The 23939-nt window shown below is 43.6% G+C and overlaps 1 protein-coding gene across 1 annotated transcript in view; it reads left to right on the top strand.

Moving 5' to 3' along the window:
* Positions 1 to 756: 756 nt before the first annotated feature.
* The window catches only part of FAM13A (family with sequence similarity 13 member A), a 164732-nt gene continuing 141549 nt past the window's right edge, over positions 757 to 23939 (top strand). Inside the window, 2 exon segments of the mRNA XM_081924863.1 lie at positions 757 to 927; positions 930 to 967. Of these exon segments, the coding sequence (XP_081780989.1) occupies positions 894 to 927; positions 930 to 967 (72 nt within the window). The 5' untranslated portion in view covers positions 757 to 893.

The following is a 23939-nucleotide window of genomic DNA, read 5'->3' as shown; positions in this document are numbered from 1 at the left end:
ACCCTTACACCCTTACAACAGAGCTTACATCCTTACACCCTTTAGGAAATGAATAGGCTTGGGTGAGTTGGCAGAAGAAATGAAATCTTCACACAGGAATTGGATCAGTCCAAAAGGTGGACTCTTGAGTCCCATGGACTGCAAGAAGATCAAACCGATTCATTCTTAAGGAAATCAGCCCTGAGTGCTCACTGGAAGGGCAGATCGTGAAGCTGAGGCTCCAATACTTTGGCCACCTCATGAGAAGAGAAGACTCCCTGGAAAAGACCCTGATGTTGGGAAAGATGGAAGCACAAGGAGAAGGGGACGACAGAGGACGAGATGGTTGGACAGTGTTCTCGAAGCTACCAACATGAGTTTGACCAAACTGCGGGAGACAGTGGAAGACAGGAGTGCCTGGCGTGCTCTGGTCCATGGGATCACGAAGAGTCCGACACGACTAAACGACTAAACAACAACAACAAAAGGTGGTGGAGGTAGAGAAAATGAGCATCTTGTGGCCCGAAATCAGGATATCTCGGAGCCCTGCAAAGAAAACAGCCGGGAGTGGGGTAGCTTTGCAGGCAGACGTCTTCAGACCAGCTTCCTTCCTTGCACGAAATCCTTGGAAGTAGCAAGACGTCGGCGACTCTTAAGTCCCGGGTCACATGACCCTTCCCAGTCCGCCAATGCAAGAGTCGCTGGCTCAGATTTCAGTTCCAGGGTCTTGATTCCAGCCATGTGCATGCAAAGCAGGAAGGAGAGCTCGAAAAGTTTTGGGGAAAACGCTTGAGGGCTGCTGGACGTTTTTGTTTTCTTTTCTCCCGCGGAGCCGCAGCAGAAGGCAAAGTTGGAAGAAAGCTTTCCGTGTCTCGCGAGGGAGGCTTTGCCTTGAGTCTCCAGCAGTCTGCTTAATGCCTTCATCCAATCTTCATTACTTCTTCCAGACACTCCGGAGAGAATGGGGGCAGGCGCATTAGCCATCTGTGTGAGTACGAGGCGGCGGGCTGCGCGGGGAAAGCGAGGGAGGCTCTCTCTTGCAAATGGGTGCGCAATTGCGCGCAAATGGGTGCCTGCGCGCGCGCTCTCTCTCTCTACGCCCACCCACGACGTGGGGGGAGGGGGGAATATTGAGCGCAGTCTAACATTTTGAATGGTGCAATAAAGTGGTTTAGTCAGTCGGTGTGTCTAGATCTGTTGTCTTACAATGTGGGAGACTTCCAGGTTGTGTGTGTGTGTGTGTAATTTTGGGGGTATTTTTTAATAGGTGCAAAACAGAATAAATAACATCGGAGCCATGGATTGGGTGGGGGGGTGCATATAGAGAAGAGATGAAAAACCAAACATTGGTTTAGACATGTATAAAAAGCATTTTGTTTTTCCAGTGTTAAGCTTATGTTCAGTTCATTCCGTTTCTGCTGTTATTTCTCAGCCTCAAAAGTCAGCCCTTCTCTGCCTCTCTTATTTTATAATCTACGTGATTCGAAATTAATTGTACAGCAATTCCACCTAGGAGATGTAGCTTGCCTCCTTTGTTTTGATGAAGAGGCTTGGGGGGGGGGGTTGATGCTGTTTAGATTCTGGGTGTTTGATCAGCAGCACAATTAACACATAGACTCAAAAGTAAGTGTCACTGAATTCATTGGGCCTCAGTTCCGTCCTCCCACCCAATGTATAGAACTGCAGTTCCAGTAGTATTTTTAAAAATCTATTTTTGCACCACAACTTCTATTTTGTTTATAACTATTTCCCGAAATTGTTTCAGTAGCTTGTAGTTAAGCACTTTGCCGTTCTTGGTTTATTTTTCATTTAAAGTCATTGTATAAGTGCCAGGTTTGCATGTAAAATAAAGGGTCTCCGTAAAAGGCGGATCTACACGGATCCTCATGGATCCTCCACTTTTTAAAAAATAACTCCAACAAATGCAGTGTCAAATCACACCTAGAAGGCACGCCTACAAACTGGACTATAAAAAACGTGGATCCAACACTTTGCCACGCTGCAGCACCACAAAAACATGGATCTGAGGCACGGATCCTCATGAATTCATATGATTTTTATATGGAAACAAAATAAAAACACCATGCTACTGTAGACCACATCTTAGTCTGTAGGAGGAACCAAAAAAATCACGCATCCACTGTTTCGTGGTGCCGCAATGGCGCAAAAACATGGTTAAAAAACACGGATCCTCATGAATCCTACTGATTTTTGCAATAGATCAGCCCAAACTCACTGTCAAATTACACATCATGTCCAGGGGCACAGCATCCACCACAGAAATCACGGGTCCATGGCTTCCTGGCCATATCGTGGCCCAAAAACGTGGTTTTCAAGAACAGATCCTCATGGATCCTCACACTTTTTGCGTTGGGCAAACCCAAAGTCACTGTCAAATGACATATCATAGCCAGGGGCACAGCCTACACCACAGAACACTCGGATCCACTCCTGCCTGGCCATACCGTGGCCCAAAAACGTGGTTCCGAACCACAGATCCTAATGGATCCTCATGATTTTTGCACTAGATCAGCCCAAAGCCACCATCGGATCAAACATCATGACCAGGAGCACAGCATGCAACACAAAAATCACGGATCCACGACTTCCTGGCGAAACCGTGGCCCAAAAACGTGGTTCCGAACCAGGGATCCTCATGGATCTTCACACTTTTTGCACTAGATCAGCGCAAAGTCACTGTCAAATCACACATCATTTCCAGGGGCACAGCTTACACCACAAAAAACTCAGATCCACAGCTTCCTGGCCACTCCATGGCCCAAAAACAAGGTTTTCAAGCACGGATCCGCATGGATCGCACGTTTTTTGCATTGGGCTACCCCAAACTCACCGTCAAATCACACATCATTCCCAGGGGCACAGCTTTCACCACAAAAATCACGGATCCACGGCTTCCTGGACACTCCAGGGCCCAAAAACGTGGTTTTCAAGCACGGATCCTCATGGATCCTCACGCTTTTTGCACTATATCAGCCCAATGTCACCGTCAAATCACACATGATTTCCAGGGGCACAGCCTGCACCACAAAAATCACGAATCCACGGCTTCCTGGCTACTCCATGGCACCAGAACGTGGTTTTCAAGCACGGATCCTCATGGATCCTGTGATGGTTATGGGTGGGTTACTCGTGTGTAAACTACCTCCACTTCAGTTAGATCGTTTGCTCAACCATGTTTAGGGTTAGAGCTCGCCCTCCGTGACCTGTTAGTCAATTGCAGAATCCGTCAGTGGGCGTTTCTTGAATCTCTTCCAGCATAAAAGCTGTTTGACTCCAAGTCTCCGCCTGTGTTCCCTGCGCGGAACGCGTCAGCGCAGGTAAGGGGGCGGCAAGGGCGTGCCAGTGCTCTCTCCGCTGGTCTCGGTTGAAGGGTCTCGGAGCCCTGACACCGATTCCTCCATCTTCCTCTCCTCTCTATTGGTGTCACACTGAATTCCTCCCCCCCCCCCCGACTGGTTCCCTCTCCGGTATCGCTCTGGAGCCCTGCCTCCGCTTTTCTCTCTGATGTCAGTTCCCTGACAGATCCTTACACTTTTTGCATTGGGCCAACCCAAACTCACCGTCAAATCACACATGATGTCCGGAGGCACAGCCTGCACCACAAAAAACTCAGATTCACGGCTTCCTGGCCACTCAGTGGCCCAAAAACGTGGTTTTCAAGCACGGATCCTCATGGCTCCTCACACTTTTTGCGTTGGGCAAACCCAAAGTCACTGTCAAATCACACATCATAGCCAGGGGCACAGCCTACACCACAGAAAACTCAGATCCACTCCTGCCTGGCCATACTGTGGCCCAAAAACGTGGTTCCGAAGCACAGATCCTAATGGATCCTCATGATTTTTGCACTAGATCAGCTGAAAGTCACCATCAGATCAAACAGCATGGCCAGGAGCACAGCATGCAACACAAAAAAATCGGATCCACGGCTTCCTGGCCACTCCATGGCCCAAAAACGTGGTTTTGAAGCATGGATCCCCATGGATCCTCATGCTTTTTGCACTAGATCAGTGCAAAGTCACTGTCAAATCACACATCATGTCCAGGGGCACAGCATCCACCACAAAAATCACGGATCCACGGCTTCCTGGCCACTCCAGGGCCCAAAAACGTGGTTTTGAAGCACGGATCCTCATGGATCCTCACGCTTTTTGCATTGGGCCAACCCAAACTCACCCTCAAATCACACATCATTCCCAGGAGCACAGCATCCACCATAAAAATCACGGATCCACGGCTTCCTGGCCACTCCAGGGCCCAAAAACGTGGTTTTGAAGCACGGATCCTCATGGATCCTCACACTTTTTGCATTGGGCCAACCCAAACTCACTGTCAAATCACACATCATGTCCAGGGGCACAGCATCCACCACAAAAAACTGAGATCCGCGGCTTCCTGGACACTCCAGGGCCCAAAAACGTGGTTTTGAAGCACGGATCCTCATGGATCCTCACGCTTTTTGCATTGGGCCAACCCAAACTCACCCTCAAATCACACATCATTCCCAGGAGCACAGCATCCACCATAAAAATCACGGATCCACGGCTTCCTGGCCACTCCAGGGCCCAAAAACGTGGTTTTGAAGCACGGATCCTCATGGATCCTCACACTTTTTGCATTGGGCCAACCCAAACTCACTGTCAAATCACACATCATGTCCAGGGGCACAGCATCCACCACAAAAAACTGAGATCCGCGGCTTCCTGGACACTCCAGGGCCCAAAAACGTGGTTTTGAAGCACGGATCCTCATGGATCCTCACGCTTTTTGCATTGGGCCAACCCAAACTCACCCTCAAATCACACATCATTCCCAGGAGCACAGCATCCACCACAAAAATCACGGATCCACAGCTTCCTGGCCACTCCATGGGCCAAAAACATGGTTTTCAAGCTCGGATTCTCATGGATCCTCACGCTTTTTGCATTGGGCCAACCCAGACTCACCCTCATATCACACATCATTTCCAGGGGCACAGCTTACACCACAAAAATCACGGATCCATGGCTTCCTGGCGATACCGTGGCCCAAAAATGTGGTTTTGAAGCACGGATCCTCATGGATCCTCACGCTTTTTGCATTGGGCCAACCCAAACTCACCCTCAAATCACACATCATTTCCAGGGGCACAGCTTACACCACAAAAATCACGGATCCACGGCTTCCTGGCCATACCGTGGCACAAAAACGTGGTCTTGAAGCACGGATCCTCATGGATCCTCACGCTTTTTGCATTGGGCCAACCCAAACTCACCCTCAAATCACACATCATTCCCAGGAGCACAGCATCCACCACAAAAATCACGGATCCACAGCTTCCTGGCCACTCCATGGGCCAAAAACATGGTTTTCAAGCTCGGATTCTCATGGATCCTCACGCTTTTTGCATTGGGCCAACCCAGACTCACCCTCATATCACACATCATTTCCAGGGATACAAAATCCACCACAAAAAACACAGATCCACAGCTTCCTGGCCACTCCATGGGCCAAAAACGTGGTTTTCAAGCTCGGATTCTCATGGATCCTCACACTTTTTGCATTGGGTGTACCGCCATTGCCTCTGCAGAGAACTAGGGCCAGGGCCTTTTCAGTACTGGCCCAGACTTGGTGGAACGCTCTGTCACAAGAGACTAGGGCCCTGCAGGACTTGACATCCTTCTGCAGGGCCTGCAAGACAGAGCTGTTTCGCCTGGCCTTTTATTTGGACTCAGTCTCACCGAAATGTTTCTCCTCCCCATATGATTTTGATCTATGGGCTACTTTTAAAATGAGGGTGCATTTTAAATTGCATTTTAACCTGTATTTTAAATTGGGTGTTCCCACCCATTATGTTTTTATTGTAATTTTACTGGTGTTAGCTGCCCTGAGCCCAGCTCTGGCCAGGGAAGGCGGGGTATAAAAAAAATTATTATTGTTGTGGTTGTTGTTGTTGTCTTTGGAGGGAGTAGGAGTGTGCATGCGTGTGGTGGGTGGGTGGGTGGAAGGGGAGAATTGAGCAGAGTTTTTGAGCTTTTTGTGGTGAGGATTGCCCTTAGGTTTAGCTTTTGGGGGGATGATTTCGCGATCTACCAGGATCAACCAGGGATCTACTGGTCAGGCATGCCTGGACTATATAACTTTGAAAGATATACACAAGATGAATAATGTAATGAATTGACATTGCTGGAAATGCCATAGACCTCAAGGGACCTTCTTCCATTTGCGTTGGACCTGTGAAAAGACCAAAAAGTTTTGGAGGAAAGTTCATTTCAAAATGCCAAAAAAGTAAAAAGTAAATTTGCATTGGATCCCAAAGGTATGCTGTTGGGAATGACTCCTTCAGCTGTTGTGAAATTGTCAGTGGAACTACTTATATGACCACAGCAGTCATTGGTGCTGGCTAACATGGAAATCTGACATGTGTCCTCAGATAGATGCATGGAAAGAAAAACTATCAGAATATGCAGTAATGGCAAAACTCACCAATTTAGTAAATAATAGACCCATGGAAGAACATCAAATAAACTTGGAATCTTTATAATTTGTATACAGCTTAACAGAACTAAGAAAATGGATTTGTATAATAGACCTTAGGTTGCAAATATGTTTCCTGTTTAAAAATAGAAGTTTTGTGTGTATTTGATAAAGGAATAAATATATTGTAAAAGAAATCTTGTCTGTCCAATTTAGAAATGAAATCATATTTTTAAATAATTTTTGCTTTAGACTGTTGTATATAATACTAATAAACCTTTATTGCCACTACACCACCTGTGTGCAGTGAAATTAAACGAGCCCCCTACCTCCCCCCACCCTCCACCAACCAGTCACCCATAGATGAAGATAATAAGAGCATTTACAAGTCCATAGCCCCTTGGGGGGAGTCAGTCACATATATTTGTTTGGTCAAGGGTAGAATCCATCTGCAAGTAGTCAATGAGGAGCAGTCTGGCACTTGCGTGTGATCTTATCTTCAGGAAGGGGAGATTGCTGCGAACATTTTTTCTTGCATAAAGGATTACCGGTATGTCTGCCAGTCACATGTTCCATACCTTCCTCCTTTGGCAGCCCTCCCTCCTCTTGTAAATCAAAAGGAATGGTGCAGAGGCATGGTGTGGTTTATTTTATATGAATATTTGAAAACGCTATGGTGTCCTGTGTAGCAAGAAAAACACTTCCACTCAAAAGTGAAAACAGTTTATCAAATCAGACATGGTCTATTGATTTGGATACATTGTAACGATTTGGTCAGGCCATTTGGGTGGGTGGGTGGGTGGGTGGGTGGGTGATGTTTGTGCCATGTTCATTGTAAGTGCTTACTCATGGGGTGGGGTGCTCCAGCCCCCCCCCCGATTAATGTCTGACATTCCTGTAAGCATGTATATGACCCACCACAGAATGAACCACAAAAACCACAGAGCACCGCCAAGGAATAAACAATATATTAAATACTTTGATCCTTAAGGAATCATCATGATTGTTAAAAGGACTCCACCAAATTAGATCACATCAATGCCCAAAATAAAATCTCTATCTGAAATGGTTCTGCACTAGAAAGAACAATGTATTAAAGTAACATTCATATCCATAGCTTCCACTGTAAAGAACCGAACCTGGAAATTTTTGACGCTGCAAACATTGAAGAATTTCGAAGGCAGAGATGGTGATGATATTAACTGTGAATGTAAAATATCAAAGCAACTAAATAGAGACTGCCAAAGTGACCATGAAAAGCAATAATATATCTTTCATCAATTACGCTACAAAAGGTTTTGCAACAAAAGTTGTTTTTTGGGGGGCTGGAAATTATAAAAAGAGGTTTAACTGCAAGTTTTCTTGCCAACAGATTTTGTTAGTGCAAACTTGGAAATCAGGGGTTTCCAATGTGGTGCCCATGGGCACCAGGCTGCCTGCTGACAACTTTCCTGGAACAGATAGGTAGCCGTGTTGGTCTGCCATAGTCAAAACAAAAAAAAATCCTTCCAGTAGCACCTTAAAGACCAACTAAGTTAGTTCTTGGTATGAGCTTTCGTGTGCATGCACACTGTGTATCTAAAGAAGTGTGCATGCACACAAAAGCTCATACCAAGAACTAACTTAGTTGCTCTTTAAGGTGCTACTGGAAGGATTTTTTTGTTTGTTTTAACTTTCCTGGAGTCCACCATGTGTTTTCATAAAGTTGGCAGGATCAGTGGTGAATTGTGCCCAGCATTACTTCAGATTGGTCATAGCATATTTGATTGGCTGCAGGGACATACTAAGTGTGGTCCCTGCCCCGGGGGCCACCTTGGGGTGTGTGCGACAAGATGGCCCGCTGCCTCCCCCCAGCTGTAGAGCAGCCGAGGGCACGCGGTCAGTACAGTTGCCATGTGTGTGTGCAAGGAAACAATTCTTTGGTATCGGCTATTTCATGTGTACTTACCTGAAACCATTAGATAGAGTGAACACACAAAAAAAGCATTACTGGCCCTTTAAATAAAGGCAGCCAAAGAATAAGGAGAAAACTGCACTATCACATCTAGTGAATGAATAGACCTGATGCTTTGAATTGTCTGTTTAAATAACCTATCAAGCTCCAACCAATGAATGTTACCAAACAGGACCAACTAGAGTATGTAACACTGGTACTGCAGCCAAATGTTATGTATCCACTTCAGTAACAGCCTGAAGTATCTGAAGAAGTGTGCATGCACATGAAAGCTCTTACCAATAACAAAATTACTTGGTCTCCAAGGTGCTACTGGAAGGAAAAATTGTTTTATTTTGTTTCAACTACGGGAGAGCAACATGGCTACCTACTTGTAACAAGCCACTATGAATGCATGTATCCTCCCAGGCAGTTAGAATGTTACAGTGTGAAAGTTCATGTATAAGTCACTGTATAACAAAAAATGTACAAGAAACTTTAGTAATTCACTAGAAAACAGCTGTTCTTTCCATGAGTCCTGTTCTGTACAGGGAAAGGTAGGCCCACCAGGAAGCATAAAGTCAGTAGGCAAATGGCCTCACCGCAGGGGTAACACCTAACCCAAGTGCCAGACAGATTACAAAGATGGGCAACCCTGAAATGGATTTGGACTCCAGGGGACAAAAGAATTGTGAGGAACTTGACCAGAGGGGTCAGGAACTGTAAATAGTTTTAATGTCTTGTATTAACGGGTGTCAGGAGATGGGAAAAGGGTGGGAAAAGACAGCTATCTGATACCCAGGTGCTGCCCCATAACACCCCTTGTGTGATGCATCAGTGATGTAGCAATGATGAAATATTGGAGGTGGGACAGGGAATTTGGGAAACTAATAAAAGTGGGGGGGCACCTTCTGTTAAAAGTTTGACTCATCTCGCTGCCAGAGGAGAGCGGACCCTGCTATAGCAGTTGCTTTTACAATAAAGGTCAGGACTTCTTCTCTTTACCTAGTGGGCTCACAGAGTCCCCCAAGGACCTGGAACTGCCTGTTTTTAAAAATATTTTATGCAACAAGCTTTCAGATTTATGTAGAGTGGAGGACTTTTCACAATGATCTTATACTGCAGGAAAGCCACTCCTTTTACAGTGCAAGAAGCTATTGATATTCTATCTCATCCTGATTATCAGAAGATTGTAAATGATCCACCATGCAAGCCTAGTGGTGGTGATGTCTTTCTGTATTCATTCAAAGGTTCTCCTGAGAAAAAAAATGATTGGCGCTGTGATCAATATTGTTGGATCAACTGTGGTGTCCGACTATGGCCAAAAATTAATCCAAAGCTGAGAAAATTTTACCATAAAATCAAAACTTGTTCAAGTACAGGCAACTTTATAAGGCACAGTTATACTTTGCTAGAGCCTTCTTGTGAAATGGTTCTGATACACTATATTGGAAATGAGAGGGAATTCCATGCACTTCCTCATGGTAACAGAAAGAGAAATTTGCTAAGAGCACATGTACGGACAATGCCTTCAGTAATAGGAAAGATTTCAGATACAAGTGCTAAGCCTTCAAAAATCTATATAGACCTTTGTAATGACCCTGTAACCAGCTCTGCTCATATACCTGTAGCTCAGCCACGAAACCTGCACCAGGTAAGAAACAAACTTTAAAAAAAAATTAATTAATTTTTGCATGTATACTTCTTCTAACAATATATCTTTAACAATTTTTCATATTTCCACCCTCTTTCCCTGGACTTCCCTCATATGCCTATTTTGTTTTATTTCCATATTGTTCTCCCTGCATGTTGTTTCCCCAAAATTTCCAAGAATGCATATTTTCTTACTTTTTGCCACATACAATTGTGATCATTTACTCAAGGCAAGGAGTTCATTTCTTTATGTTGCCTCTTCATATATGTTGAAAATGGTCCCCCTTCTCTTTTAAAGTCTTTGTTGTCCTTTTCATATAGTTTATCTGATAGTTTTTGCAACTTCTAAATTTTCCATAAGTTTCCCTTGCCATTGATCTTTTGTTGGTATTTCTTCTGTCCTCCAAGTTTGTGCTAATAAAATTATTGCCACTGTTGCTGCATATATAAATAATTTCTGATTTCCTTTTTTTTATCTTGATCTACAATTTATAGGAGTAATTTTTCTGGTTTCTTAGCAAAAGTCTTTTTAAACATTTTACTCCAAATTCATTATATATCAGACAAGGCTGCTTATTATTGCTATTGACTGAATTAAAAATAACATCTTTGATAGTGCATTCATCTTTATTGCTGCTATCCTTCCCATCAAGGAGAGGTTCATTCTCTTCCAAATTTTCAAATCTATCTTCACCTCATTCCGAACTTTATCATAGTTGTCTTTATATAAATTTAAATTTTTATTATCAAGCTAAATTCCTTAATATTTTGACTTTTTTATGAATTTCTACTTCTGTAATCTCCTATGGCTCCTACAGTGATCCAAGCGATGGTCACCTCCAGGCTTGACTACTGTAATTAGCTCTGGGCTACTCTTTAAACTGTCCCACAAACTCCAGCGGGTGCAGAATGCTGCAGCGAGGCTCCTTACGGGGTCCCTGCCATGGCAGCATATTAACCCAGTGCTTTACCAGTTGCACTGGCTCCCGGTGCAGTATAGGGTCATGTTCAAGGTGCTGGTCTGAACCTTTAAGTCCCTTTGTGGCTTAGGGGCTTCCTATCTCGGGGACCGCCTCTCCTGGTCTGCCCTGCAGAGGACCTTAAGGTCCATGAACAACCATAGTTTAGAGGACCTGGGCCCTAAGGAAGTCAGACTATCCTCCACCAGGGCCTGGGCCTTCTCAGTGATGGCTCCGACCTGGTGGAATGCTCTGTCCCATGAGACTAGGGCCCTGTAGGATTTAACCTCTTTCCATCGTTCCTGTAAGACAGAGCTGTGCCGCCTGGCCTTAATTTGAATTCAGCCTGATCTTTTATTTCCCTTCCCTTCCCTTCCCTCCCCTGACCTTTTTATGAAGATCACCCTCTCTGAGACCCAAAGCTAATTCTCCCCTGGTCTCCTCGCTGGCCAAAGTAGGACCAATTCCTCCCCCTAGCCTTGGGGATTATCCAATTGATTTTTGAATGTTATTATTATTCATGTTTTTATACTGTATTTTATGTTGCTTTTATAATCAAGTGTTTTAAATTTGTTGTTAGCTGCCCTGAGCCCGTTTTTTGAACTGCGAAGGGTGGGGTATAAATATAAAATTATTATTATTTTCTCCAGTTCCATCGTTTTGTTAGTATTTTTGTCTTTCCTTTATTTAATTTAAATCCTCCCACTCACCCAAACTTATATTTTTTCAAAAGCTTTAGGGAGACACAGTTTTGTTTCCTCAACTGTAATTACCAAGTCAACAGCAAATGCTTTCAACTTAAATTCACACACACACACACCGTTCTTATTCCCACAATCTGTTTGTCTGCTCTTATGTTTCTGTTCAAAACCTTCAGGACCAGAATGAATAATAATGGTGATAATGGACATCCTTGTCTCATTCCTTTTTCCATTTGGGAATTCATTTGTTATCACCTGGTTAATAATTAGTTTTGCACTCTGTTCTGTATATACAGCTTGTATCCCTTTTATAAACTTTTCTCCATATTCCATTTCTTCCATCACTTTCCTTATAAAGCACAAAGATACATTAAAAAAAACAATCCACATCTATAAACATCATTGCTGCTTTTTTCTCATTTCTTACTTCTAGATACTCTATTACATTTTTACAATTTCTTATATTATCTTTCATCTGCCTACCCGGAAGGAATCCTGCTTGGTCTGGGTATATTTAAACATTTAAGACCTTTTTTAATCAATTAGCTAAAATATTAGCAAATACCTTGTAATCATTGTTCAAAAATGAAATAGGTATATAGTTTTTGACCAAGGTCAAATTTGTATCTTGTTTTGGAATCAAGGTAATATAAGCTTGCTTTCACGTTTCTGGAATTTCCACTTTTGTTACTATTTCATTCATTATATCTTTCATTGGATTTACCAGATGTTCTTTAATTTTTTTATTGAACTTTGCTGATAATCCATCTGTTCCTGGTGATTTGCCCACATTTATTTGCCTTATTCCTTCAGGGATTTTTCTGTTACTTGTGTATTTAAGAATACTATCTCTTCTTGTTTTTTATCTTTGGCAGATTACTCTTTTTTATATATTCCTGTATGTTGATTGCCTTTCCATTTCCTCTTTTGTATAAATTTTGAAAATGATTTTAAAAGGCTTCCCTTATTTCTTTTGTGTTATCTAGAAATTTACCATTGGAAATAATTTTACCTATATATATAATTCATCTGTTGATTTCTCCTTAATTGCCATGCAAGCAACTTTCCGGGATTGTTTGCATGCTCAAAGAATGTCGGCTTCATTTTTTTAACTTCCCATGCTATTTTACATTGATTATCATTGAATGCTGTGATTGTAATAATTTCATTGGCTGTTTTATCGATTGTTTATTTGGGTTTTTTCCAAATTCATTTTCTTTCTTTGATATGGCATCCAAAATTTATTTTTTTCTTGTTTCCCTGGCTCTCTCCCCCCCCCCCAGCATTTTGTTGTATGAAATGACCTCTCATGACTACAGTGGTACCTCGGGTAACATACGCTTCAGGTTGCATACGCTTCAGGTTACAGACTCCAATAACCCTGAAATATTACCTTGGGTTAAGAACTTTGCTTCAGGATGAGAACAGAAATCGCACGACGGCAGTGGGAGGCCCCATTAGCTAAAGTGGTGCTTCAGGTTAAGAACAGTTTCAGGCTAAGAACGGACCTCCAAAACGAATTAAGTATGTAACCAGAGGTAGCACTGTACTTTACGAACATTCCATACAATTTTGTTTTTTGTTTCCTTAGGTACAAAACAAACTTAAGCTTGAAAGACAACGTTCACAAATCAGTCATGATGATTTGTACAGTGTTTTTGAATTAACAGAACTCCTTGAAGGCTTCATCCATGATATCTCTCTGTGTCCTACAGTGATTGTTGTTATGGGCCTACAGGATATTTCATCCGAAATTGGTAAAATGATATCACTGAAAACAGATTTACCGATGCTTTTTTCATATGACACAACTTTTCAACTTGGAGACTTCTTCCTATCTACTTTATTATTCCAAAATGTGCTTTTCGCTGAATCACCACTGATTCCTGTAATGTTCATGATACATGACAGCAGGCGAGAGGACAATCACAGGAGATTTTTGGAAACCCTTTCAAAACAGTGTCCATTGTTCAATTCAGAAAAAGTTGTCATAGTGTCTGACAGAGAAAAAGGAATTGAAAAGGCTTTGGATCATGTTTTGCTCAAGAGCCACAGAGTGGTATGCTGGAATCACATCCGCAGAGACATCATGTTTTGGTTGAAAAAACATGGGGCCAGTTCAGAGGATACCAAGGTATACCTTGCTGACTTTTTTGATCTTCTGAGGTCAAATTCAGAGCAAGAGTACACATTCAAATTTGATAAACTCAGTAAACGTTGGAGCAAAGCATTCTTGGACTACTTTGAGGAAGACCTGCACCAAGCAATAATAAATCATGCTGGGGCCTGGATTCTAAAGAGGCTGAACATATATAAAGAAAAAAGTGGAATCACCACAAATGTCTCTGAGAGTTTTCATGCAGCTCTAAAAAGACTTTCACAATGGAAAGAAATGACAATGGAAGCAATGGTGTTATCCTTATATGCAATGCAAAATTTTTACTGGAGAGAAACTTTGCGTGGACTATGTAACACTGGAAACTTTCATTTGCGGCCTCAGTTCATCAGACACTCAAAATCACCAGAGCATACAGTCTTTCCTCATATAGCTTGTGATCCATCACAAATCATGGATCTTATACAAAGGGGTGAACTTCCACGGCCTAAGAAAGATGAAAGCTATGAGAAGGCACCATCAGTTTGTCAAATGGTACTAGCGGACCTTACGGTACTGAACAATTTAATAGCTGTTTGTCCACAGCTTGGTGTCTTTGTGGTAAGGGGAAGTAAGGAAAAGCATTATGTTGTCCGCCTTTTCCCCAAAGAGAGCTGCTCTTGCCCATCATCCAGGACTTGCTACCATATTATAGCTGCCAAAAAATCTATCGGCATGCCACCAGAACCAGGGAAGCCTCGCCGTTTGCAGCTCACACAGTTGAAGCGAAATAAAAGGCAGAAGAGTAGATCAGGAAGAAAGTTCTCCAGACTGAAGGAAAAGATAACTGTAGTTCCAGCATCTGATTCAGTGCAGGCTGCTGAGGATTTGGACTCCTTAAAAACAGATCTCCAACTGACAATGAGAGACCTGGAAAACACTCAGCCTCAGATGACCTCCACTCCAAAAAGTGGGAAAGAGGATTTTACAGTGACCAATTGTTTTGATAGCAGCCCCATATTCCCATCTCAAAGTGAGAAGTGTTTGGACAAATCAATGATTTCTACATCAGTTCCCCCATGGCACAACTGTACCTTCAACACACTCAGTCTACAAACCGAGGAACTTGTGGGCTCAGTTGCCAACATCTGTGTGTATGGTTATGACATAGACACACTGAAAGGATCGAACTGGATAAATGACCGCATAATAGATGCATTTCTTGCCTCCAGGGTGATCATGACCAAAGAGCTAGGTCATGATGGAACAATTTTCCCATTTAGTTGCCTCTTCATTCAGACCCTCATGTGTCAAAAATTGTCAGTGAAAGCCCTGAAGTCCTGTTTGAAATATGGGGTACTAAAGAAAGATGTTTGGATTATTCCAGTAAATGACAGTGGAGTCCACTGGATACTGATAGTAATCATTTTTAAAAGGAAGACCATGCTCTACCTAGATTCCAACCATGGATTAAACCACTCTGTGATTTATGCAATAAAATCCTTCATAGCATGTCTGTATGAGATGGATTCAGACTGTCCCTATAGTTTTGCGGACTGGTCATTTTTTGCACCAACTGATATACCCAGGCAAGGTAATTCCAATGACTGCGGTCCTTTCATATGCACCATTGCACATCTGATTGCTTCTGCTGCCCAATTACAGTACACACAAAAGGATATGACCGCCATTAGACCCTGGATTGCAAAAGAAATAATACATTACATTGGGAAAACCTATCTTGAAGGACAAGAAAAATATATTCCAGTTGAAATTGCCACTCCTCCTCCCACAAAGAGACAAAGCTTGAAAGAGAGTGACATTACTGTGTCTCGATCATGCCCAGAGGGATGGAAGGATACACTAACCTATTGCTCAGATCTTTTACCTACCTTGTTTGAAGGCAGCTGGTCAATATGTTTTTTGAAGGAAGGGTGCAGGAAGCCCAGTGGTGAGTGTGACCAATCTATGGTTTACTGTGAAGGAAACTGCAAGGACTGGTACCACTGCTTTTGCATAGGCATTGATTCAAAAGATCTTCCAGAGGTTTTTGTGTGTCCAGATTGTCAATCCACTGTGGCCAAATAGATTTTTAAACTGCGAACTGTCATATTCCACAGGTTGGTATAATACAGCAAAATCTAAACAGATAGTTTTCATCATCATAGCAGGGATGGTCCTTTTCCATAGAATTCTTATTCATGGAGTTGGTTTTTATATCCTGCTTTTCTCTACCTTTAAGGAGTCTCAAAGCGGCTAAAAATCTCCTTTCCCTTCCACCCCCACAACAAATACCTTTTGAGGTAGGTCAGGCTGAGAGAGTTCAGAAAGAAGTGTGACTGGCCCAAGGTCACCCAGCAGCTGCAGGTGGAGGAGTGGGGAAGCAAGCAGTTTCTCCAGATTATTAGTTCACCACTCTTAACCACTACACCATGCTAGCTCAAACGCAAATAGATGCCAGCTACTGTATACATAACCTTAAGCTTAAAAAATAGCAACAATATCAACATAATCAGGCATAGGCAAACTTGGCCCTCCAGATGTTTTGGGAGTACAACTCCCAGGATCCTTAGCTAACAGGACCCGTGGTCAGGGGTGATGGCAATTGTGGTCTCTAAGCATCTGGAGGGCCGAGTTTGCCTATGCCCGATCTAATGGAACAGTGCAGTGTACTAGCTAGTGTCATAGAATCAAAACATCATAGAATCATAGAGCTGTAAGAGATCACAAGGGCCATCTTGTCCAACTCCTGCCATGCTGGAACACACAAGCAAAGCACTCCTGACGGATGGCCAGGCCCACTCACCTCACAGAGTGTTTGTTGTGGGGGAGGAAGGGAAAGGAGATTGTTAGCCACTTTGAGACTCCTAAAGGGGAGTGAAAGGCGGGATATAAAGTCCAAACTCTTATTCCTAACTCTTTATAATAGTGACATTTCTCATAAATATGCTGGGACAAAACCAAGTGATGTTATAGATTTAAATGAGATTCATGGAAGGGCCAAGTTTATTCTGCACTTTAAAGGAATGGGGTATGGAAGTTCCCAAAAGATTTTTTATCAGGGACAAAACCTGGGGGGAAGTATCTTCAGTACCTGTAGCAAACAGCAGGCACAAAACCATTTTGTTTGGAATGCAGAGCCAGTTCTTCTCATAAGCAAGCAAGGGGAGACCCTGAGGTGCTGGGTGCACCACTAGAACTGGCGGCATAGTGCAAGTAACATGTAGAGGTCAGGTGAAGGATGTATTTCTTCTGGAGTCCCCACTGGGGAGAAAGGGGACTATACAGTAGTACCTAGGGTTAAGTACTTAATTCGTTTCGGAATTCTGAAACCTAAAGCGTATGTAACCCAAGGTACCACTGTAAATGAAGTGGGGGCCTCACAGACCTACACTGTAGCCAGTTGGGCTAAGGTAAGCCCACTGAGGTGCTGGCACGATTCTACTGGAGTTTTGCTCCCTCCCTGCATGTATAGCTAAGAAAAAACTTTGTCCCATCTCTCCACACATTTTTTGATTGCCAGCACACCAACATCTTCACAGGTAGATGTGTGGGAAGGGGGGCCGATTTGCTTAGCCCTCGCCCAAAGAATAATCTTTTCTTTAGTTACCTCCACACTGATGCAACAGTGGGTGTCTCATGTCAATGTTTGAGTCCATTTTAGTCACTGAAATGCAGATGGTTTGGGGAAAACACCTGCATCATCTTGTAATCTAAGAATGTTGCAGTTGTCTTTTTCCAGTCCTTAATAACATGCTTTGGGAAAGAGTGCAGTCTAAGTTGTTGCAGGAATTTATGTATAGGTTGTGGGGGGTTGCCCCTCCAGCAGATATCATGCACAATCACTATTTAGACTTTTGTGATTTGTCCCCACAAAACACTTCATCACAGTTTCTTCCTATCTATTCAAAGGGCCTCTGCTGCACAATACCAAATGTAACAATTCACTGATAGATGCATCTATGTACTGGCTCACTGGGAAAACTTCAGAAATTCATACAGACCTGTGAGCTCAGCTACTCAGCAGCCCCTCTGCCTGAGTGATAATCCCTGGCATCATGATACCTGAGTGCCAGAGAGGCAGCCATTCCGGGAAGAACAAACCCAGATGAAGACAAAAGGGTGTGATCAACTTGGCTGGGAAACAGGGAAATGTAAGTACTGTATCTTTTTTGTTACACTTGATAGGTGTTTGGTGGAGGGCAAGGGGAACCATGGGGCAGGGTCCAGGATGCGCAGATTACGGCCACCAGACCTCCCCTTTCATGATGTAACCATGCTGTATTAGTGATGTAGTTTGTGGGGGGTTGTAACATGGGGATTAGCAGCTAATAAAAGTTTGGGGGCTCTTTTGTTTGGGGCTTCCATCTTGTTCCACCTTGTGGCAGGTGGGAGTCCTGTCTTGGTCTTCAATAAATACTTTACTGGATGCTGTTTTGCTCTGGTATTCCTGAATGGTGTCTTTTTTTTTTGTCCAAGGGAGCCCTCAGATTTCTCCGTTAACAAACTGAAGTATCTGTTGGTCCCACGGTGTATCTTAGTGCAATAATTGCAGCCTGAAGAGTTTGGACTTGATATCCCGCCTTTCACTCCCTTATAGGAGTCTCAAAGCAACTAACATTCTCCTTTTCCTTCCTCCCCCACAACAAACACTCTGAGCTGAGTGAGTCGGAGAGACTTCAAGAGAAGTGTGACTAGCCCAAGGTCACCCAGCAGCTGCATGTGGAGGAGCGGAGACGCGAACCTGGTTCACCAGATTACGAGTCCACCCACTGGCAGAGGAAGGGGTATGGAGTGAGCCCACCGCACACGACACCACCATTCTGTTGAGGTGCGATCACAGCCACCCCCAGACACGCGCTGTGGTCCCTTGGCGCACCAGGCGCCACGTCCCCACTGGAGGCACACCACGTCTCCAGGATGTTCACCACACCCCTGGGATGCACCACCCTACGTGTGGCATGTCACACCCCTGGCACACACTCCATGCCTCCTGTGATGCGTGCAAGCCACACCCCCATCTGCTCTCCGCCAACAGTGCCAGAGCTTGCAGCTTCGCCACTGAGTCCACCGCTCATAACCACCACACCAAACCTGAAGTGCCTTTTCCTGTTGTCAAAAATGCCCTGTTGTTGTCCTTTTTGAAACATTAGTGTTATGATGGCACCTAAAGCCTGAAATATCTTCCTAAATGATAAGACAAATGTTTAGGAAAAATTGTAATGATAGGAGGAATGAAGAATGTAAGTTCAGCATATAATTCTCTGCATTATGCTTTCAGGTCTCCATATGATGAGCATGTGGACAGACAGAGGAGAAGGCTGCACGAAGCTGATAGTTAATTGCATGATGACCTCTGCAAAAGAAAGTTGTTCATATTTGATTTTTGTGACTGTTAAGTAAATGTTTAAATTATAGTTTTTTAATATCGATCCCAAGCTCTTATTTTCTCTGTTCTCCCTTCACCTGTGTGTATCCTGCTAGTTCTGCCCATTTCGCCTTTCTCTTGGCACACATGTACATAAAATTAAACAGGAAAATGTTAAATGATCACCTTTAATGCAGTGTCTCTGTCTCTATCTTTCTGTGCAATTGCTCAGAAATGTCACTAAGGAAGCTCTATATATTGGTATGGTCTCTTTTGTTGGAATAATCTCCCAAAGTTAATTTTAAATGGTTACATAAGACCAGTGGACCAGAATTTTTCTCCCAATAATATTTTTTTTTCCCTGTGGCCATCACCAAATCTTCATGCAGTTAATTCCACAGTTTAATCTCTCATGGAATAAAGTGGTTCTTCCTTTCACAGGGTGAGGTCAGTATTTTGAGAGAGTGATGAAAAGTTTTCTCTAACAACTTTATCTTCTTTGATCTTCTAACCTCTATCATGACTGCTACCCTCTTATAGACCTTTTATAGACCGAACATTTCCAAACTCTTCAGCCTTTTCTCAAAGGAAAAGCACTGTACCCCCTTAATCATTTGGTTGCCCAATTCTGGATGTAAGAGCAATCTGGTTGCCACATCTATCACCCTGTTGATCACCAGGATTGATCTGGCTGATCAGACTGGCAAGGAATGTGTCTGCCATCCCCAGCACTGTGCATCCCCCCCCCCAAGCCACACACTCCATGGAAGAGAATGACCATCCCACACAGAGCAAGAACACCCTCTTCGGCACTTTTTCCAGCCATATTCGTTTTAGAGATATTGCACCCAAAACTGTACACAGTATTCCAAATGGGACCACGCTATAGAACTGTACAGGGACATTACAATACTGACCATTTCATTTTCAGTTCCTTTTTCAATAGTCTCTAGCACTAATTCCACATCACAAAATGAATAAATGAAATAATAGAGGTTCTGATCCTTGTGGGACCCAACTGCTCACTTTCTATACCTTTTAACATGGCCTTGGCGATTGGAAAAGCCCCAGCACCCAAGAGATCCTATGAAAGCCCAAGTTGCCCCAACTTTGTGCAAAACAGTGGTATCCCTGGGGAAGGGAAGGGGTCTGACAACACTTTGCTAAACAAATTATCTTTGTCTGCTGAAAAGCAAATGTTTTGCCAGCATAAAAGAAAAGTCCAGTCAACTGTCTCAAGCTTATGTTGGCCTCCCTCTAGACACAAGGCTGAGTAAGGTACACAGCGTGGGACAGGGAAAATCTTCAATAGAAAGGCTGCCTGCACTCGTTCCACTGACTGGGTAAACCCTGACATCCAGAGTGAAATTCCATAGAGCAGTTGGGCTCCAACTTTAGCATTAAAAACCTTGAGGGCAGAAGGGATGTGTTGGTTACCTCTTGTTGCAAAAAAATGCAATATGGCCTGCATAGACAGCTGGCTTGTGTTTACCGCCACTGCGCAGTAAGAGGACCGCCGTAGCCTGTGATGGAAAGTGATCCCCAAATAGTTGAATTCAAATACCTGCTGGATGTGTTTCCCACCAAAAACCTGACTATATATCTTACGAGAGTTCCTGAAGACTAGTATTTTGCTTTTATCAAAGTTCATGCTCATTTTCATCCTAGACAAATTGTCGATACAGACATTTAGCAAACGCTTTAAGCCAATTCTAGTTCATGAGAGCAGAATCATATCATCTGCATATAGAAGAATGGTGATTTTTGATACATTTAGTTTGCGGCTGTGAACATCCACCAGTTTTAGTAAGGAGGCGAGGTCATTTAAGAAGAGATTAAAAAGAGAGGGAGCAAGAAAGGAGCCCTGCTTCGTTTTATAACAACAGGCTCTTGACACCTCATCCCCTGGGTTATTTTTAAATGACGGGTATTATTTGAGTAAAGCTTTTCAATCAGGTAAAGTAACCACCTAGGATCTAAGCCCAATGACACCAGTTTGGACCATAACAGCCCCCTGCCAACTGAGTCAAAAGCAGCCATAAAATAAAAAAAGGCCACTTATAGGCCTTATTTATTGTGCCACGTGTACTTGGCGGCTTAATGGGATAACACTATACAGTTACGTAGAGTGGATTTCCCTGGCCTAAACCCTGCCTGTTCTGGGCCTATGATGCTCTCATCAAGCCACGTACAGTGGTACCTCGGGTTACATATGTTTCAGGTTACAGACTCCGCTAACCCAGAAATAGTACCTCGGGTTAAGAACTTTGCTTCAGGATGAGAACAGAAATCGTGCTCCAGTGGCGCGGCGGCAGCAGGAGGTCCCATTACCTAAAGTGGTGCTTCAGGTTAAGAACACTTTCAGATTAAGAACGGACTTCCAGAATGAATTAAGTACTTAACCCTAGGTACCACTGTAGTTAATTTGGATAATAGATGTTTGTCATACAATTTCCCAATATTTGACAATAGACTTATTGGTCAATAGTTGGACGGTAACTTCTTGTTTCCCTTATTAAAGATTGTGATGATTATGGATTTCTGCATAGAATTAGGAATAATTCCAGTCCTATATACCACTGTGAAGAGTTCCGCTAGAATCAGAGCCCACCAGTCCGGCTTAGCTTTAATTAGTTCAGAAGGGATGGTATCAGGGCCTGCGGGTTTGCCTAGTTTCATCTGAGAAATTACTTTTTCGACTTCAGTAATGGAGACAGGGGGCCACTTTACCAGGGTCTAAGAAGGGGCAGGATCTTGGCTGTCTGGTGGGATACAATCATCATAGAAGATTGCCTTAAAATGCTCTACCCATAGCATAGATAGAATCAATGTCAGTGGGTGCTCTTGAGTCTGTGGGGGGTCTGCAACAACCTTCCAAAGTGTATTATGATCATTGGTAAGGATGGCAGAAAGCAGTGAATCCCAGCAAGCCTGGTTGTACGTATCTTTCCTGGCTAAGCTGGATAGACTCCCTAAGTTGCCTGGTTGTAACGAAGTATGTATCACACAATTGGGAGCTTCCCGCCTCTCTAGACTCTCTGTAGATTCTCCTAACCTCTACTTTAATGCCTTTGATATCAGTCCACTCGCCAAACCCTTAGGTGGCCTGTGCGAGTGTGAATAGGGCAATTCGTTATTAGGATGTCCATAAGCTCCTCAAACCAAGTGACTCTAGCTACTGGAGGAATTTCACCACTCCCTACCAATATCAAGTGAGTCACACAATCAGAATACACCAAGGTTTGGAAAGACAATAGTGTATGCTCGTTAATGGAAAGACTCTCAATGGAAAGACAAATTTACATTGAAGGGGGATGTTATGGGATTAGGGGGGCTACTTGTGTGTAAGCATTTAAAGCCTCAAGGCTCTGCAATCAGTTTCTAAACTCTCCCTGTCCGCGGAGCCATGGGTGCATGGCTACCTCAATTGCTGGCAGAATCCGTCAGTGGGCGCTTCTGGAATTTACGCCAACATAAGAGTTCCTTAACGGAAACTCTCCTTCTGGATTCTCTGCGTGGCAGTTTCCTGCGCGGAGTAGGCGTCCCCAGCGGAGGTCCTGAGACCTCCCCGCTGTGCTCACTGGAAGTATCTTGGAGCCATTCCTCCGACTGAGTTTCTGCAGGAACTCTCCCTCTCCCCCTGCTGGTTCCTTCCTCAGCATCCGAGGGTCTCCTAGCCTCCTTGAGCCCTTCCACCACCTGACTCTCCGATGGCAGTTCCCTGACAGGGGAGATACTCACTAAGCATAGGATCACCCCGAAGGGCAACAATTTAGTGGGAACCAGAATATAGTCTGCCCCACTATTTCCTTGTGGGGAGAGAAAGGTAAAATTCCCAGAGCCTTCCCAGTCTGGCAGCCCATTAAGCCACAACAAAGCCCTGGTGGTAGTCAGCTTGGTGAGCCGTAAGCCAGCCAGGTTGATTTCTAAGTCCCGTGATTCTCGTTCCCATAAGCGGAAGAGCAGTAGAGTCAAAGATCTCCCAAGCTTTTGTATATACTTCCTGCCCTTGGCCTAAGCAGGCATTAAAATCCCCTGTCAGGACAATAGTTAAATTGGGGCAAATGGTGTCCAGATTCTCAAGCACATGTGCAAGGAGATCCCATTGATGGTTCTTGGCTGTGACAGTAGAGGAGGGAGAAATATACACATTAACCAGTAACATGACCTGGCTCTCCATCTCTATCTTTGTTGCTAAAGGTTTGCAATTTGCAATAGCAGAGAGAATGTGTTCGCATTTTATATGGAGAGCCACCAGGGTTAGCAAGGCACCAGAGGGCCTGCCTTTTTTGTGGAGTTTGCCAGAACCACAAAGGTGTTATAGCTTGCAAAGTCAATTGCCATATTGACCATCTTTAATGGATTGAGATTCAGGCGACGCTGTTTCTTTCTTCGAAACTCACACGCCTAAAAACAGGTAAATAAATCCAGGGAAACATCTGGCCAGTGCCACAAAGCAGTAGATCCATGATTTTTGTGGTCAGATCTGTGCTTATATACAAGATCTTTGAATAAAGGGTGAGTTAGGGGTTGGCCCAATGAAAAAAGTGTGAGGATCCATGAGGATCCGTGGTTCAAAACCATGTTTTTGTGCCACGGTATGGCCAGGAAGCTGTGGATCCGTGTTTTTTGTGGTGGATTTTGTATCCCTGGAAATGATGTGTGATATGAGGGTGAGTCTGGGTTGGCCCAATGCAAAAAGCGTGAGGATCCATGAGGATCCATGCTTCAAAACCACGTTTTTGTGCTACGGTATGGCCAGGAAGCCGTGGAT

Source organism: Podarcis melisellensis, assembly GCF_964234715.1.
Source record: "Podarcis melisellensis genome assembly, chromosome: 9".
Classification (NCBI taxonomy): domain Eukaryota; kingdom Metazoa; phylum Chordata; class Lepidosauria; order Squamata; family Lacertidae; genus Podarcis; species Podarcis melisellensis.
The sequence above is the reverse complement of the archived record's forward strand: the minus strand, read 5'-3'. Positions and strand labels throughout refer to the sequence as shown.